Here is a 19,624-nt window from a genome sequence, read left to right as displayed (position 1 = left end):
AAAATCTAAAATGCATGCATGAGCTTAGATGTCACATACAGTGTTAGCCAGATATGGTGACAGAGGTAGAGAACTGAATTTCCTGAAGAAATTATTTTAAGAACTATAATCCTTTGCTTTACCTGTTCCTTTTCCTCCCTCCCTAAATGGGAAGAGACCTCTGTTAAAAGTGGTATTTTTTCTTAGATGTTTTTTTGCCAGCACTGTATGTCCATCTAGATTGACCAAGTGCGTTTTCACTTTGAGGCCATAGCAGGGAGGTTTCCTCTTTCTGATCTGCAGCTCACTCATACTGCTCTTGTTTTTGCAGGATTCAGGGCAAGTCATTCCTCTTATTGTGGAAAGCTGTATCAGATTTATAAATTTATATGGTAAGCTCTGAAAAAAACTATTTCATTATTGTCCCTTTTTGTGTATCTTTGACATTACTCATTTAGCACCACACCTTTGTTTTTAAAATACACATATTAAGTATCTTAAAAAATAAAGTAATCTTTCAGCACTGTCTCCCATCTTTTCTGCAGGTCTTCAGCATCAGGGGATTTTTAGAGTGTCTGGTTCCCAGGTGGAAGTCAATGATATTAAAAATTCATTTGAGAGAGGTAATTTGATTTGCATTTATTTGAGCACTTTAATATCTGACATTTAAAAATCTTTTAAATTCTAATAATTTTCTCTGTGTCCTGCACCTAAAACTTTCCACCATCACATGCTTAAACATGAAGTACAATGATGACATGCGTGTTATCCCCCCATTATGTCCTAGGAGCTTGAGGGTTTTTCTCATTTTGTTTAGACAAGATATAGGGCTCTACAATCAACTGTAAACATTAGTTTTTTGTTAATGGTAAACTGCAAATAATAGTTGTTTTTATATTTTATTTTAAAGATCCTCACAAAAGAAAGGTAATGAGTTTAATTTGATTCAAGAGACTACTTAATGAAATTTGAAAGTCCTGTTGCTTGATCTTCTGGAATACAAGTCTTTAACTTTCTGGCCCCTCTGCCAAAGTTGCATCATGATCTGGGAAAACAGGGAGTTAAAAAAAGGGTCATTCCATTTTTCATTCCCAAAGGAAACTTCAGCCCCCCAGAGGAGGAATTACTTGAAAAATGCCAGGAAGTACAGTTAGCTTTTTCAATATCAGTGGCTTGCAACACCCAGCCTTAGATTGCTCTGCTAGGGAAGCGAGGATCCAGCCATCCACCAAGTGTGTTGAAGCAATATTGTTACAATCTTTGTAAATCTTACATTCTTTTTTTCTCGAGTGTTAAAAGCTGGGTTGTTTTAATTTCTAGAGAAAATTAAAATTTCTGCAGATTATCTGCAAATGACAAAACCCTTGAAGCAATAAGTCTTGTGACTGAAAGCATAAAAATATGGACAGTATTTTTCTCCCCAATATTAGTTATATATATCTTTTTAAACCTGATCTTTTCTTTGACAAGATACATAAAGCAGCTGTTTTCACTTGCTAAGTGAAGCCACATTCCTCCACTCTGCAGCTTTTAAATCTGCTTATTCTTAACTCCTCCTCCTAGGTAGCATTATCCTTGAAGATCCATACATTTTAAAGTGTTTCAAAATAAAGATTATTTGTGTAATTTAAAATTACATAAATAAAACAGTGCAGTCATGGTTGAGGTTGCAGTTAGATTTTCAACAAAGTGGTTGCACATATTCCTGATATTTTAACTTATTAGAATGAAGACACATATTCAATTCAATGAGTGGTCTAACTCCATTTGTTTTATGTAGGGCTCCAAAGAAAAGTCTGCAAAACTCTATTCAATTAAGAGTGTTTAGGTTTTTTTATTTTACTAACTGTAAATCACAACATGGCCATAAATACCTAGCTGGAAGTTCAGGACCTAAGAGATCACTAGGTTATGTAATTTTAAGGAAGCTTTATTTAGGCTGCCTTTTTTTAGTTTAATCATAGCCTGGGATTTCTAAATCAGTGTTTATTATCTTACTTGAATGCTTGCATTGCCACCTCCCACATACTAAAAACAAAACCCGCCCAAAATGTCACTCACTTCTAAAAATGTTCCGTGCAAGAATGCTCCTGCATGTGTGTTTCATTCACTTTATTTACTTTTTAAGGTGAAAATCCTTTGGCAGATGACCAAAGTAACCATGACATTAACTCAGTTGCTGGAGTACTGAAGCTCTATTTCCGAGGGCTGGAAAATCCTGTCTTTCCTAAGGAAAGATTTAATGATCTTATTTCTTGTATCAGTAAGTATAAATTTCTGTTTTTTCTCAATAGGATTTTACTTTCAGATACACAGTAGTAGCCTGAAAAAACAGCTAACTTCACAGATTTTCCTGAGATTATTTGTTGCTGTGTGTAGCAGTCTGGCTCAGTTGTTAGTCATACTCACAGCTGTGGTTGTTCCCTTTTTCCATTGAGATTAATGTACAGTACAATTCTTTGTTTAACAGGGCAGGAAGAATATCTTTTGGTATACAAGGGATAGTTAAATTTAAACACATTATTATTTTCCCATGTGCACTGAGGCAGACAGAAGTGAATGAAGTCGTGAACATGAAAACAGATTGTGTTACTTTCCAAGGCTTTCATGCCCCACAGCTTGGGGTCAGCAGTGGTGAATAAGTAACTAACTGCTCAACATTGTGTGATTCTGGGCCTTTATTGTGTTCTGCTGAAAACCACCAATCTAACCCAGAAAACTCTTGGGTGCAGGGATGGAGGGGAAGAGCTGAGTGTTGTCTGCAGGAGAGCCACACACGAGTTACAATGGGATGCCTTGGAGGAGCATTGCATGATCTGTGCCCTGCTGGTGCTCATGACCAGATATGGAGAGGTTGTAGTAATTTGGAAAATTGTCAATGGATGAGTGAATTGCTCTGACATGCACAAAACCTCTTCCAGTTCACTGACTCCTGCAGGTGTTGAGGGGTGAGGCCAAGCCAGCCATCAGTAGATTTGCTGTTCCCTGTGGGCACAGTGGTCAGAGGAGCTAGCTTTGAGGAAGAATTTCCTTTCTACCCTTCCTTTATAACTTGCCCCCTTCAACCAAATGGAGAAAGAGGCAGTTTCACAGGTAATGAGAGCCAGTCCCTTGGGAAATTGATGAGGTGAGGCTCTCCAAACTGTTATTTTGGCAGAGATGTCAGCCTAGCAGGCAAGGCCACCAGTTGATGGGTGCACAGTGCTCCAGGCTGGCAGTCAGGTGTGGTGTTTGACTCCCTACTTGGGGGACACAGTGTGTGTGGTTTGCTTCCCCCACAGGGAGGACTGCAGTAGTTTCTCCTGGAGGTTACAGGTGCTTGCAGCACTGTGATCACGTCTGTGTGCGATATTTTGTGTTTCATTGTTTTTGCAGGGTTTTCTGCAGCTGTTGCTGCTTGCAGACTTGGTGGCACTGAGGAGTCCTAAAGACCTAAAAACCACAGTTTAGCAGTCTAATCCCTGATGCTGAGGGGGACAGTGTCTTTTTAGGAAGCACAGTCCTGGTTCTGCTTCAGTTCAGCTTTAACTGACTGTGGTGCCACTGAAAATCTCTGCATCATAGAAATTGAAATGTCAGAAAGTATCATTTTGACTGAGTGATTTTCTGCATGACAGGGATGATAGAACTCTGCCTAATAATCCTGTGCTGGTTTCCATAACTTCTGGATAAATTAAAGCATATCTGCTGGAAAAATTTGTTGATTTAGTGGCTTTGGTTGATAGAAAATCTACCACATTCTTGGATAAGCTGTTCAAATGAATAATCACTTGCATCATTAAACATTTGTACTAGATTTCTTTCTCAAAGTTCCTGCTATCAAATTCTGCCCATTTGGTGTTTGTATGTCTTCATTATTTCAACTAAGCATAAGAGAAATATAAATGGTGGTTCTTAGCATGAAGATGTTACTGCAGTCTGCTGTGTTGAAGAGATTTAAATACATATGTAAACTAAATTTTAAAATACCTTGAATGAGTGTTCAGTTTACAGAGATTATATAAGTGAATGCTCAAGAGATGCAAAGATACGTGCCCAGAACAACCTTATAAATGTGTTCCAAGAAGAGGAACCTGGATGATTTCAGAGTTCTCCTTCACCATTGAAGGTGCTGAAGAGGGAATGGGGTGTTTGGAAAGAGGGGTGGAAGTTCAGTGGACTGAGCTGACAGATCTGTGTGGCACCTGCACAGGCAAGAGAGATTCACCAGCCTTCCAGAGCATCACTGTCTGAGAGGGTTCCAGTTCAGTTACCCTGAAAAAAGTATTTCTTTTGTTGTTAAGAACTTCAAGAAAAATGGCTGTGAATACTAGATCCCTAGTGCTAGATCTTGTTTTTTATAGAGAATGTCCAACTATTGCATGTTCCTAGCAGGCAATTAATTATTTTCTTGTGAAAGAGTTGACAACCTTTTATTTAAATAATAGTATCATCCAGCAGAACTGAAATCAGTAACAACAATAGCCTGGAACAAAGTCACTGCTTTTCACAACAAGATTTTAAAATGTTTATTGAGAAAGAGGTGTTGCCATCTGATCCTGGTTTAGACTGAGTGTTCTCTGAGGATATCATAAATCTGGATTGTCCTCTCTATGACAGTTTGTCAAAACAAGGTGTAATGACTGAGTAGTTCTGCTAGCTTTGACTTCTGCTATTGCTGTTGTACAGGAAAGCAGAGGATTTTAGTCTGATAATATCTTGTAAGTGTCTGATACCTGTTTTCTTACAGGTTTTGGGAGAAGCATGAAGGGGGTGATTTTGTTGTTTGGTTTGGTTTGGTTTTCACAAGATTATCATTAGGGCCATGCTGAAATGGCATATCAATGCCTTCAGCAGAGGAAGGAGAGTTAAGTGTGGACCAAGGTGGGACAAGGGTGAGTTTGCTTTGTGTTGTCACAGTGGGGGCAGTTTGAACAAAGTATAAGGACAAGAACAGCTCTTGTGCCTTGCACCCAGAGCCAGCCCCAGAACCATGTGCTGAGAGCAGGGGGCTGTGTGGCTGCATCTTGTGGTTCTCTGAGAAGCCTGAGGTGGAGTACTTTTACAGCTGTGTACTATTCTATGTACTTTGTTGAATGATGCACCACTTCCAAGGAATCAGAATGATTTGTTGGGAAAAAACAAAACCAAAACCAACCAAACAAAAAAACCCAACCAAACAAAAACCCCCAGCATTTCTAAATACACTGTGTAGCACCTACATGGTACATACTGTCATAAACTGTGGGTCTAAAACACCATTTTCATTGCTATATTTTAGCCTTAACACTGGATATCTTGCAAAAAGGAAAATTGTCTAGACAAGATTTCTCCTTCATTTCAGATTTTGAATCAGTCATAGTTATATTAGGTTTTTTCTGTGCTTATGTGGCCTCACATATTATGTATCTTGGTCTTCCTGCTAATGGGAGCAGGGCCAGACTCCCTTTTTCTGTGAGAACTTAGGTTAATGTAACTTCTTTAGATATATAAAATCCACAAAACTTTCACATGTTTAATTATGCGTTTTAAATACTCTTAATTCATGTTGCATTCATGATCTGAAAAACACTGAGGAAAGGAATAAACATTCTTTTCAAATAGTTTTTCAAGATAAATGTCAGTGTGGTTTCTTAATTGTTGGCAGAAATTGTTACAGAAGGGTAGAGGGAGAAAGGAAATTTGTGAAGTTAATGTTCACATAAAACTGTAAAAGGGCAGAATGTCACACATTTTATATGGAAATGTAAAGTTGCCAGTGAAAAACCCCTTGAAACTGAAGTACTTAGTTATGGATGTCAGGCATAATTGAGACTACAGCTGCAAAATGAACCTTTCCTCAGTACAGCCACTGAGAAATTCCTTTACATTTATGCATATATTTCCAAATGAAAAAGAGCATTGTAAGTTAATGCTTTCCATTTTGTAAAGACAGTGGAAACAATGTGAAATTGCTGTGATTTTTATGGCAATTTGTATTAATTACACTCATGAGAACAATGATCTAATGTAGATAAAATTTGGGCCAAGTTGTATGCGCTGGGCCAGAGCAAGCATGCAAGGTAGAGCAGAACATAAAGAATCCATCTGATTATGGGCCATAATGGTTTCTTCTTGTCCTTAGGAGTGGCTACTCTTGGTCCCAGCAGCATTCTGTTATCCAGAGGACAATCCAAGGTTGGGGTGGGAAGGAGGAGAGTCCTAGTTCACTTCTTTCTGCCCCTTTGTAGGAACAGACTGGGCCAAAGGCAAGTATTTGTAACAGGAGCTACCTGGAGGCAGAAGGTGCAGGAGCTGAGCTCAGTAGGGCTGGCTGTAATTCACTTCACTGCTGGTGGACTGCAGTTTCTCTCCTGGTGTGAGCTCTCACACACATGGCTTACTTAAGTCCACATTTACATAGATAGCTGTGCCATACAGCAGGAGACACACCTGAGCTATTCAGATTGCTTAATGTCTGCACAGAGCATTACAGTTCTTCATGGTTTCATCTCCCTTGCTTTAAATTTCATAGACAAAAATGGCAAGATGATTGAAAACTTGTGTCCTTTTTTTCTTCTGATTTTTATCATTTTATTCCCTTGCCACCAGCAGTGCCTGTTTACCTGAAGACATAAATGTTATGAAAGAATTTTTTTTACTTCTTTTCCAGACTATTTCCCATTACTTAAAGAGTAAAAAACTACTCTGAATTGTCAACTCTCCATGAAAAAGTTTCAACAAAATAGAAAGTATTTTCCTCCCTAAGTGACAGTGGAGACTGCTGGGTTTGTCCTCTTGTAATGCCTTCTTAAATAGATCTGAAAGAGCTGTGAGTGGCATTGCTGAGTTAATATATACATATCTTTGAGCTGGATTGGACTCATCGACCAAAATGAAAAGAGGCACAAATTGTTAACTTCAGCACTAATACATATTCATGTAGATAACTTGTCAGCTGCAAATTGACCATAAAAATTACATCTGCAAGTGTAACTCAGTCCCATTTGGCATTCACAGGGTGTGTAAAATATGCATTAGGCATTCACTGTTACTAGTAGGCACCACACCAAGTGGAAATAGCAAGTAACCCCCACAAAGAGATATTACATTGGATTTTATCCTTCAAAGCCATGGTCCTAAAGTGGAAAGGCATCTTACATTACCATACCTTTGTGCTCCCATTGCTTGTGAAATTTGCTTACCTTGCACAGCCCTGTATATTGGTTGTAACACAATTCATTAGTTGCTGACACCAGGTTTCTCCTTCCATATGTTTTGATCAACAATATCTTCCCTTTGCCAAATGTTTGCAGTCCTGTTGTTCATACTGAGATTGGCCCATGGAGGCTGGCTGTTTAGAGTGGCTGGTCAAACATTCACAATCCAGAACTGATGTTTTCAGATGCTTTCAGATGTTTTCAGATGTTTCTGAGCTCTGCCAGCTCCCAGGCTGAACCCTCTCAGTTGGAAAACCATGTCTCACCTCCAGTGCAGGAGAGGCCATGTGTGTGACCAATTACAGAGCTTCATCTGCCTCTTTAGATTAAAACAACGGAATAGTGTGCAGCTGTCCAGTTGGTCCAAAATACTTTGAAGCCAACAGTAATTGTTCTCATGCAAAAGAGTTGTATTCTGCATCACTGCATCAATATATTTGAGTATATTGCCTTTTACATGTTCTACTACCTCAGAGTTATTGTTTAATTAAACTTTAATTTACATTTTCTTAATATTATTTGGGATGAATATACCCCTATTTTCAGTTCTAATTTCATTTTTGTTTATTTGTGTTTGGTGGCTTCTGTTAGTAACTGTGTTTTCTCCCCTCTCAAGTTTCCTTTACTCTTCTGTGGTAGATTGTTCACTTCTGATCTGTTTTACTTTAGAGTTACCTTTCAAAAACCTCATCCTGAATGACCAGGTAGTTAAAACTGTTATTTCTCCTGGAAGAGAAAAGTAGAGATTCATTGTTTCTGTGTGTCTTTACAGTCAGATAAGGTGACAGTGCCTCTCCAGAAGAGGTTCCAGTTCTTGGGGACTGAAGATCACACTTTTCAAGGCTTGAGTGCCTAGGATTTATGTCTATCTCATGTGATTGAGAGCCAGTCCTTAGTGTGTGGCTGACAGAGAGGCAGCTAGCTGATAAATATTGCAATGACATTAATCTCATCTGGATTCATTCATCCAGATGAAGGACACGGAACATTTGCAGAGTAAGTCCCTGTGAGATCAGTAAATAATGTCTTTTCCAAGAGCAATGTAGGATTGCACCTCAACAGATTTTCTTGTGGAGCTTGTGATCTGCCTTTTTGGAGGATTTTATGAACAAGTTGAACAGACATCTCTCAGAGGGGATTAAAGTGAAGTCAGAGGCTAAGATTGTAGACTTAAATGACCTCTGAGCTCTCTGCTTTTCATTTTTTGTAGTAACTAGTAGAGGCTTCTTAGATCCAAAACACTACAGAAACTTAGATGCCTAGATAATGTTATGGATAGACAGAAAATAAAATTCTTTATATTAGTAGAATACTTGTCCCACTCTTGTCTGATGAAGGTACATTAATGGTTCTGGCTCAGGTGCCTGGCTCTTCCACAAAGCGCTACAGTCATGAAACTCCAGAAGCTGCCCCCTTCCCCTCCTCTTGTTTCACCCTACAAGTGTCTCCTGTGCTCTGCTTTGACTGAAGGACAGTGTTCCCACAACAAGCAGCTTCTCATTTTGCTGACAAGAAACTCTCTTGCTTATGGGTTTGACCCCCATGGCAGAGATGGGTCTGGAAGGCAGATGTGTCAGACCAGAGCTCCAAAAGTTTTGCTTTGCTCTGAGAACTGGGAACTAGAAAATAATAACCATTTCACTGTGTGATGTTTACTTGACATTAGTCTTGATTTGTAGTTGATATTCCTGTGTTCTTCATAGAGATCTTTCTTCCCTGTCTCTCTCCACAGTCAGAAAAAATACATTAATTCTCAGTGTGTTTGGCCTTGCCAGAGGCTTGTCCTCTTGCTTGTCTTTGGGAATGAGTCTCATCTTATCATTAGAGTAATGAACCAGTTTTCAAATCCCCTGATTTCTATTTCAGCTCAGCAGTTAAATTGCATTACTAGGACAAATCATGTAATAGCAAGCACTTCTGTTTTCTTAGCTGAGAAATGGGTAATAACTCATCAGGCACTCAGGTTAAAAAAAATCAGAGTAATGAAAAGAGTGTCTCCAACAGAAGTACTGGAGAGGAGAGGTGTGTCCAGCTCTCTCCAGCATTGAGCTTGCCAGTATTTCCTTGCAGCAACCAGCATGGATGGTCCTTCTGCCCTGAGGCTCTCATTAGCAAAGCCATTGGAAGCAAAGCAATGTTTTAGCTTTCCTCTGCATGGGGAGCAGCAGAGCTGCAAATTCTTTCTGCCTGCATGTAAAAAGATTGCTCTGTATTCACTCCATCTTTCCTAAGTACCCAAACACTCATGTGCTGCATACACTCAAGCAATGGGGAAATTCAGCTCCACATTTCAAAACAGCATGCAAATACATTACATCATTACCTAGCTGCTTTAAATCAAATCAGTGCAGCCTCTTGAAATAATGTGGAAAGTAAATAAATTTACCGCTTGACAGTAGTTTGGATTTTCAATAAAGGGACTTTCATGGAAACTGGGTCCAGTGTTATCAGGAAGGTACTGGTAACACACACCTCATTCAAGCATGTATGGCTTGTAACTGCTTCAGTATGGAGTGCAGGTCACTTCAAGTACTTAGTACTGATCATGATCCTAGTAGGACAGCTGGGACAGTTCAATACATGACTACACAGCCAGAATCTCTGTACCTGCTCCACCATCTCTGTGCTGCCTACTGGGACTGGTTCCTGACTCATGCATCTGTCAAACTTGTCCAGGAATTGCTTGGAAAAATTGTGGTTGGCAGGGACCACAAGCACACTGGAGAGTAGTGTGATAACTGAGTGGTAGTTGCCTGCCAGTGTGCCCCATCCTGGTTTAGCTCACTAGTTTAGACAGAGCTATTGCAGCCATACAGGCAACACCCTGCTAGAAGCAGCTGCTGAACCCACCTTGGGTCCCAGCCCGGTGCATTTCTCAGGTCTGATTTGAATTCAGCAATGACTGAACCTTGAGCAGGGCCAGTCTCCAGAATTGTCTGGAGAAGGCAGGACTGTAGCACAAGGCATTAGCCAGGAAAGGCTGTAATGCAGAAGGCAAGTTCTGGTGTTGCATCAAAACTGCCCTCCAGCTTCCCACATGCAGCACACAGTGCTGCTGAAGCAGGAGTGTTGAAAGATGCATTGGAATGGGAAAGGAGAGCTGTAGTTGCTCTGTGGATGTTCACTGTGCAAGCAGCTCCCAGACTTGGCATGTCCCTGCCGTGGACACCAGTTCTTAACCATTAGTCAGAAATATTTCTTGACTCATGCAGTCCATGTTTACAAGAAACATAAAAAGAAATTTCAGGTCCCATGCTCCACTTGAGACGGCTTGAACTGGTTTCCAGCTAGTGTTTGGGTTCAGAGTGACTCATTAGGTTATAAATTATACAGCTTGTCAGCAGTCCTTTTTCCTGCCAGCTCTGCAGCAGCTCACCAGGGACACTGTCCAGCCTTCAGGGTCTCTGCTGGGGAATACATTTTTACTTCCTGCCGGAGTTTTGCTGTTCTGCCTCTGCAGCAGATACCATAAGCCAAATGGACCTCTTCATGCAAGCAGTGGTAGGCTGTTTGCTTCCACAGAAACTCTGATGGAGGCCAGTTTGATCCCATCCCAGAATCTTTTGTTCCAGCACGCTAGTGGTGCTGAGCCAGTGGAATCTCCTGTGAATGCTGATGTGGGAGCAGATCTCACACTCTTTTGCTGCACTGGCATTTCCTAGTGAACTATAGCACCTAGGTGGCAAACAAAGTCTTGCTGCCAACATGCTCTTCTGATGCTTAGTTTTTAATACCAAAACAACAGTTACTAGATACCAATTTTCTTCTTAGAAATGTAAGTCAACACACATTTTGCATCTGCAAATAAATACTGAAATAGCCATACCAAAGAGCACATAAATAATGCCAGTAATTCTGATGTGTATTACTTATGTACACTTTCACTTAACACATTTTTATGTAAGTAATTATTTTAATTGTGCCCTCCTAAATACCACATTTTGTGGTACAATCTGTTTTTCAGCTATTTCCAAATTGCTGAATATCCACTTTAGTGCCACTGGACAGGATTTCTCATCTTAGTATGCTAAGATTTCCCCTAGATATTGTTAATTGCAGCATACTTTCTTGGCTCACATAAAAAGCATTACTGAAATTTGAGGTTGTTCCCACAGTGTCATTTACTGTGGACTCAGAAAACACACTGAGTTAAAAACTGAGATACTGCTTTTTCTGAAAAACACTTCAAGCTTTTATCCATCATTGCCCAACTTGCAGACCAACACAGAAAATAGTGCATCCTTGTTACAAGATATTAGGAACTGATGCTTTTATCAGATTATTTTCCCACTTCAGAAGAATTTCCATGGATTACTATAAAATCATTTGAGAAAAATGCAATCTTTGTGTTTCTTGGCTCCATACAAAAAAAAAAAAAAAAAAAAAAAAAGGTCCTTTCTCCTATTTTGCCACTAAGAGAGTTATAGCTGGATATTTGATTAAGAAAACTTGCTGGAGAAGCTTGATGATTGGATTAAGTGTCTGATGGGAAAATTCAAATTTAGAGAATGCATCTGTATTTGAAAGGAATGTACTGATTTTGTGGTTTTGTGAGCTGTAAAGCTCAGCAAGTGTCCAGTGTTTGACTTAGACAGATTTGTATCTTCTTTAAAAACTGTTACTTTTAAGCTGTGGGGTTTTATTAAGAGGGAAAAGAACTTCTAGATCTCATTTTTCTAATATGCCAGAGTTAGACAGTACTGACTAGAGGCATGTGATGATAAAAAGTCAAAGTAAATTGAGTAAATTGACTGAATGCTGTTTCTGACAATCATATACAAGGGAACATAAAACACTTTCTTCTGTTTGCAGGAATAGACAATCTCTATGAGAGGGCTCTTCACATCCGCAAACTGCTCCTTACTTTGCCCAGGTCGGTCCTTATAGTGATGAGATACCTCTTTGCCTTCCTCAACCAGTAAGTACTGACCCCAGTGCTGCAGTCTGCCTTTATCTGCCTTCCTTTGCTGCTGTTGAAGTTCTTTGGGTTCACTCATACTCTATGTAGAATTCACATTTGAGCTCCATTTAACAAAAAATATGATCTTCTAATTGGCAGTGGAAATAGAATGAAAACGCTGGATTTCGTTCAAATTAAAATTCCATTTGTCCAGAATTGAACAAGACACATTAAAGTGTTGTCTGAAATGGGGAGTGCAGTCTACAGCATTAACGCTGGCAACAAAATAAGCCGATAAGAAAAATAACAAATACAAACTGCAGCTACATTAAGACTAGTTTATGCAATTTAAAAATGCATTTCTTTTCCTTATCTCAAGCTGATTTCTCCTGATGGGAAAAACCCCAGTATATTCAAGCAATACAGGCACTACAAGCTACCTGTTTGATGCTAGGCACTGCCAGGGTGAGACTTTGTCTTGCTGCTTCTGTTTTCTGATAACAGGAGTATGAGTACAGAGAACACACATCCCCTGAGTATGCTTTGATGTAGAGTAGCTTGTTTCTCACATTGCAAAACACAGGCTGGAAGGAGGATTGTTTGAGAGGGAAAGTGGTGTTCATGTATTTATCATCCCAGAAAAAACTTCTTCTTCCTGTAAGAGAAAATAAAAGATAGGCTGGGCAATTGAAATGTGTTTCTTCCTTCAGTCCTTTGTGGCCCTCTCTGGTTTTGCTGACCCTAATGGTTTCACAGAAAATTTTGCTTATGTGCACTTTGCCCTGATTCTAAGTTTTCTCTTTCTACTGTCAATTTGTCTGTTTCCTGTTCTATCTGTTTTCATATCACCTTTTTCCTCTTTTTTCCTAAATTTGCCCTTTGCTGATTCATTCTGTCTTTGTGACCTTCCCCATTTCATTCAGCCTGTCTGTTCCTATAGAAACGGGGTCTTTTGCAGCCAGGTTATTTGTTCATGCCTGTAGTCACAGCTGTTCCTGTTTCCTTTCTTCTAGCAATTTCTGAACCACTTTCAAGCAGCATGTCGGAGAGAGACAAGAGATCTAAAGTTTTATGAAAATAACCATTCATTTGAAACTGAATCTGTCCCCCCAAAATTACACCATGTATATGTCTTAAAAGCTTACATCACAGCTTCTCCTCTGCAGAGACATACAGATAGACCAGAGCTGTCTAGGGTTGTACTTCTTATGTGATCATGTTAGATACATCTGTGCTCTCCACAGGAATGCAGTTTGGAAAGCAGATTAAATACCTTACTGCCTCTAAATTGCTCCTGGTGCATCCACAGGAAAAATATTCCCATTATTTGACTTCCTGCAAATCCCATTCTGCTTTTTGCATATGTAGTTATGCCTGCTTGGCAACATGAAGTCATCATGTCTCATGGCAGACCTAACCTGGTGTAGCTTCCCACACAAGGCTCCAAAGTTAGATCAAGTTGCTGAAGGCTTTGGCCAGTCAAGAGCCTCAAATGGCAGCAACTCCACAGCCTCTCCAGGCAGTCAGTCCCAGTACTAGGTCACTGTTATAGTAAAGAAATTTTTTGTGCTTTCATTGGAATGTCCCTTGCTGTGTCTATTGCCTCTCATCTCTTTGCACCTGTGTCTGTCTTGCTCTTGTTAATAATCTTATATATAGTAGGAGATTGCAGCTAAATTCTCCAGTAACCTTTTTATCCAAAGGCTGAACAAACCCAGTTCTCTCTGCTTTAGATTATAATTCATATGCTTCAGCTCCCCAGCCATCTCTGTTAGTAGTCCTCTTCTGGGCTTGTACCAGTTTGTCAGTCTCTCAAAACTAACAGAAGTTGCACAGAACCTCATGTGCCACTTCACAAGCGCCAGTTGGAAAAGGAATAATTCATTCCCTTAACCTGCTGCCTCTTCCTAAAATAGCCATAAATGCTGTGGAATGAATTCCCATTTTTCCATTCCTCCATCTTGTCGAGGTCCTTCTAAATGGTAGCCCTGTATCTAACCTTTGGCACATTGACTGCTCCTTTCCCAGTGTGGCATCACCTGTAAGCTGGCTGAGTGTGCCCTCCATCCCCTTGTGTAGGTCATTCATGGAGATGCTAACCAGTACCAGCCTTGCCTTTGAGCCATGAGGAGCGCTGCTTGTTAGCAGCCATCAGCAGAATTTCACATTTCACAATGATTGTTACAGGCTTTTTTACAGTTGTGCATGTATAAAGTCTGAACCACCTGATAAATCAGAAGAACAAGACGTCTCCAATTAACACACAGGACAGGATAGTAAATCATGGCATAAGAAAGGGGTAAACATGATTAATTTTAAAAGCTAGTTATGAGGGTAATCATGAAGAAGGTTTGCCTCATGCATATGTATTGATTAAAAGTGGAAAACACTCTCTAAAGTTCCCTTTCTGGAGGGAACATGGTGTTGTATTTGAACACAGCCAGACATCAGAATTCCTATGCTGCTTCAGAGTACAGGACAACATAGTATAGGGCATCCCAGCACATCAGATTCTACTTGACTGGCCCCACATAGAACCATTCAAAATCCAGCAGTGGCATTCAGTAAAAATGGGAATAGATAACTTCTCATTCAAATTAGAGAATTAGTAACCTTGCATTTTCTGGAAGAAAGGAAAGCTTGCAAAAGTTGATTAATAACAATGAAAGCTTTTCATTTGGACACTTCCATAATGAAACTGTTGTGGGAGTTTGTGGGCAGAAGGCAAGGTGCTTAGGAATTTTAGTCTGTATGTTAAAAACAGAAACCAAAAGTCACAAGAGCCCTTGCAAGATCCAGGAACTTGTTGCCTGCAGAATACAATTCTGTGTATCTAAGTTGTGTAGCCAGTGGTTGAAAGAGATGCACCCAGGTTCAGTGAGAAATGTAGACCCACTTTGCAACCAGTTCACTTGGAGCATTGTTGTGCTAGAAGCAGCAGCAGATGTTAGCCCATTAAGTCAGTGTACACTCAACATGGTAGCCTGGGAATACATACATATACATAAATATATATGTGGAATAAACTCACTTCATAGTGTATATAACCTACTGAAGAATTCCTGGTTTTTTGTTCCATTACTTTATGTGGGATTGTCAATGACAACAGGAAATCTCTAAGAGGTGATTTCAAAAAGTTTTCTACAGTTTTCAGAATAAGGTTAGTCACAGTGGAAAAGTCAATTTTTCTTGATTTTTGTGTTATAACAGCCTTTCACAGTACAGTGATGAAAACATGATGGATCCATACAACCTGGCCATTTGTTTTGGGCCAACCCTGATGCCTGTTCCAGACATACAAGACCAGGTGTCTTGTCAGGCACACGTGAATGAGATAATCAAAACTATCATCATCCATCATGAGGCTATTTTTCCAGATGTGAAAGAACTTGATGGACCGGTATATGAAAAATGCATGGCTGGAGATGACTATTGGTAAGTCAGAATATTATTCTTCTGTCTCCTAAACAAAATCATTAGGCTCGTTAGAAGTATGAAGATAAATGAGAAGAGCATTTAGGTCCACATAGTAAAGTGTTAAATATGAAAAAGTGAAGCAAAGGCAATTCTGATGATGTTTCCTACAACATTTTGTGGAGGAAGCTGCTTAGTGTTCAGCCAGAGATAGAATTCCAGGTGATCAGAGCACGCAGGCAGGTAGGAAATTGTTTCTTTGGCTGTGAACCACCTTTCAAAATTTCAGCTTATGATGCCTCCTCCTTTTCTTTATTGTGCTTTAATGGGGCAGATAGCTAAATACCAAACAGCCACTCACTCACTCTCCCCACAGTGGGATGGGGGAGAGAATTGGGAAAAAAATGTAAAATTCTTGTGCTGAAATGAAGACAGTTTAATAGGACAGAAAAGAAAGGGCAAATTACAATAATTAGAATATGCAAAACAAGTGATGCACAATGCAGTTTTCATCATCACTGATGAGTGCCCAGCCAGTGCCTGAGCAGCAGCCCTTGACCAGCATTGTCCCAAGTTTATGTGCTGAACATGATGCCACATGGTCTGGAATATCCATTTGGTTGGTTAGGGTCAGATGTTCTGGCTGTTTTTCTTTCCAGCTCCTTGTGCCCCCAAGTCTACTTGCAGGTATGGTGGGGTGTTCAGTGTAAACACTGCTCAGGAGCAGCTAAAACATCAGTGTGTTATCAACATTATTCTCATCCTAAATACAAAACACAGCACTGTACCAGCTACATGTAAGAAAATTAACTCTATCCCAGCCAAAACCAGGACACCCCCTTGGCAGCAAACACACACAGTTTTTGTTTATAAAGGAATCAAATGTTCTGAGGGCTTCTTAATGTTGGAATTTTGTTTCAAGGAAATGCATATAGGCTTCTTTATTAATTATATCTTCATACCACACTAGGATAATTATGTTGCACATGACTTTGTAGCATTATAAGAATGCTTCTAAATAATCCCATGGAGGTGGCATATTTTTGATGTATGTGGTTCCTCTCTGCTTGCCTCCAGTGACAGCCCATACAGTGAGCATGGTACCTTGGAGGAGGGGGACCAGGATGCCAGTACAGAGCCCCACACCAGTGAAGATGGTGAGTCTGTCACTTTACTGTGCCTTTGATGGGAGTAAATCCTACAGGTGTTCCAGGCAGGACACCTTCTTCCTTTCCTAATTGTGTCTTATTTGAAAGAAGGAAATTTCAGTCCTGGTGTTCAGTGGCAAATCTTCAATCTCTGTTTGTGTGCTTTTGCGCTCTTGATTCATCTGTGTTTGACCAGCTGTTTCCTTGTTCACTCCTGATTTGCCCAGTCACAGGAAGGGCAAGAGAGAAACTATTTCAGTCAGCACATATTATTTTCTGACATAGTGTTACATTTTTAGTGACTCTTTTGTCTATAAAACCTAAACTTGTCGAAAGTGTGCCCTTTAATATTGCAGCTAGAGGATATTTGCCATTGAAGCTCTATTTTTATATGAATTTAAAAGCTGCTCTCTCTAAAGTATTTATAACAACTTAAAAGCATGTGTGTACCCCCCACAGTGAAACTTTTGAACAGTAATAATTTTCTGTAAATATCAGTCACATATACTTCTAGGTATGAGAGGTATCAATGAAAAAACTGATGCAACTCTATTATACTAATTCTTTTTGTCCAGGTCATAAATGTGTATTCAAGTGTGACAGTTTGACCATTCTTCTGATGTCCCTCACAGTAACTTCTGCCAATTTTCAAGCAAATTTAACAGATAGGAAAGGATTCTCAAAATTATTATATAACTACTATTTTGTGATAATTAGTAGCTCATTAGAGGTGAAGGATTCAGAGTAACACTCCATGTAGAGAACAGCAGCAGTGTGAGCTCTCTGCCTGTCTGGCCAGCAGGCAACCCAGACAGAGCAACCAGCACACGTGCAGCAGTAGAAACAAAAGCTTCCCCTTGTCCCTTGCAGAGGATGTGTGGAGGAAGGAAGAGGAAAAGACAGAGCAGAGGAGAGGGAGGAAAAGAGCTACTGCAGAAAAGGATTTTTTTTTAAATAATGTCATAAGGGATATGTTCAGGAGCTGGGACAATTGCTGTGGGGAAGGGAAACCGGAAGGTGTATGGATAGGAAAGCTGGCTGCACTGCTCCCATTGCACACAGAGCAGAGTAAACAATGGTTCCACTCTAGCTGCACCCCTCTGCTTGGTCACGTACACAGGCTGTCACTGACAGATTGTCTGTCTCTTCCCCTTTGCCAAGGTGAGGAGGGGCAGGCAGAGTCTGTCAGTGCAGCTGTTTGGACAGGAGGGACATTTGGGTGGGCAGACATTACAGAAGGAGGGAAGACTGAGAGTAGGAGAGAAATCTTGGTCTCCTGCCTGGGTGTATAGCCATGCCTGTGCAGCAGGGAGTACCAGCAGCTCTACAAGACAGGCTGTGCATGGATTCCTCTTGACCAGCTCTGTACAACTAAACCCACCATCTTTCTACAGCACATCTCTTCTAAGCAGTGTGAACAAACTCAAAAGTTGCACCTTATTTTTCCAAGACAGTATAGCTATACTTTAGAAGAACTCCTTCTTCCATTGGAGGCATGAAGCAAGAGTGGAAGCTGAGGAAGCCTGCCTGTCTCTCATTTAGAGCACAAGTAAAGTGTAGCTGACACACCAGTTCAATATGTTGGGGCCAACTTCAGGGTCCCATGACCAAACTGACAGACGAAGGCACAAGTGGACATGGAGAAGAAGTGCAGCTTTTCAGCAGCCATCAAAGCAGTTACTTCAAAGCCATGCCTAGGAAAGATGAAAACATCAGCAGGATACAGAGGAGCAGGACTGTGGCATCGTGTGATGCAACATTTGGGCCTCAATCATCATGGGCTGTACCCCACCACTGTGTTGTTATACCAGTTTTACATTCCTGTCCTGGTACTTCTTGTGACTGTGTCACTGGGGAAGACAAACCCTGAAGAGAGTACCTGTCAACAGGACAAAGTTCTGTTGAAAGATTTGACTGCTCAAAGACATGGGTTTTTGTTCACCAGATCACTCAGTAGTTTAATTCTAGTTTCCTCATCACACCTTTTTAATTAATTCAGTGCCAAAAGAAAGCGGACATCTGTGTTTACAGAGAAATAATTGTTAGCACAAAAATATTTGTAAGCTAGATAAATACTGCTGCAAAGCTGAAGATTAACAGACCTGGATTGCACACAAAAACTGTTCGTTTTCTATTCCAACCTGCAAGCTCTAACCCATTTTTTCCATTAATATGGCTTTCTGTTGTAATAGCACATTTTTCTAATGTGCTATTTCTAATAAATTAAATACACTCACTCTCTCTTTGCACATACATTCATGTGTTTGTGCTCTAGACAATTCCTTTTAAAAAGTATTTTTTACACCAGATATGAGAATAGGTGAAAATTTTTCAGTTTGCTTACTGAACTTTGTGAGTCACTGATAAACATGTGGTGGATAACAAAAACCCTTCTACTAAAGGGTCTGGAGTATTTTGGGGGTTTAATGTGATTGATTCATTGATAATAGGCTGGATGCATCACTGCCAGCTGAATGTGCAGAGAGAGAAAGGGAGGTGCTGCATGGCTGCTGCATTGATTGGACATGTGGTACTTCCATGGCTCCCTCTGTTAGGACATGGAAGAAGCAGATTCTGTAAATGCTAAGGGGTTTTTTTTCATGTTGAAAATCTGATTAGTTTTATGCTAAAATGTTGTGTACATATGTAAGACCAAGCTGCCTACCCGACAGGAATTACAGGGTCATCGAAACATAATCCAGAGGTTACAATCAAAACCAAAAGGATTTATTTTACTTACTCTTGCTGTCAAGTTAAACTGCAAGTGGCTCTCTGTGCCTGCAAGGAAAAAACCCATCTGTAGGGGCTGTGTCAGTAGCGCTAGAAATGTTCATTACAATTTAGAAAACAACAAGACTTTAAAACTTAAATTTTAATTGTGTCCACAGAGGTAAAATGCAGTAGATTAAGGGAAAAATACTAGCACACATAAATGCTTTTAAATATTTCATAACTGCTTTATTTTAAGCATATAAATTGTTGTGGGTTTTTTCCCCCTAAGATTA

General features: G+C 40.0%; 1 protein-coding gene across 2 annotated transcripts in view; it reads left to right on the top strand.

The window, feature by feature from the left end:
• SRGAP1 (SLIT-ROBO Rho GTPase activating protein 1) overlaps positions 1 to 19,624 on the top strand; it is a 138,955-nt gene that overhangs the window by 108,413 nt on the left and 10,918 nt on the right. For both annotated transcript variants that reach the window (XM_058022878.1, XM_058022879.1), the window contains 6 exons: positions 311 to 371; positions 525 to 602; positions 2,108 to 2,242; positions 11,970 to 12,075; positions 15,268 to 15,492; positions 16,549 to 16,628. In XM_058022878.1, coding sequence (XP_057878861.1) covers positions 311 to 371; positions 525 to 602; positions 2,108 to 2,242; positions 11,970 to 12,075; positions 15,268 to 15,492; positions 16,549 to 16,628 — 685 coding nt within the window. The remainder of the gene's footprint in view (positions 1 to 310; positions 372 to 524; positions 603 to 2,107; positions 2,243 to 11,969; positions 12,076 to 15,267; positions 15,493 to 16,548; positions 16,629 to 19,624) is intronic.

The sequence above is a fragment of the Melospiza georgiana genome, chromosome 4 (genome assembly GCF_028018845.1).
Source record: "Melospiza georgiana isolate bMelGeo1 chromosome 4, bMelGeo1.pri, whole genome shotgun sequence".
Taxonomy (NCBI): Eukaryota; Metazoa; Chordata; class Aves; order Passeriformes; family Passerellidae; genus Melospiza; species Melospiza georgiana.
This window is presented reverse-complemented; position numbering and strand designations above follow the sequence as displayed.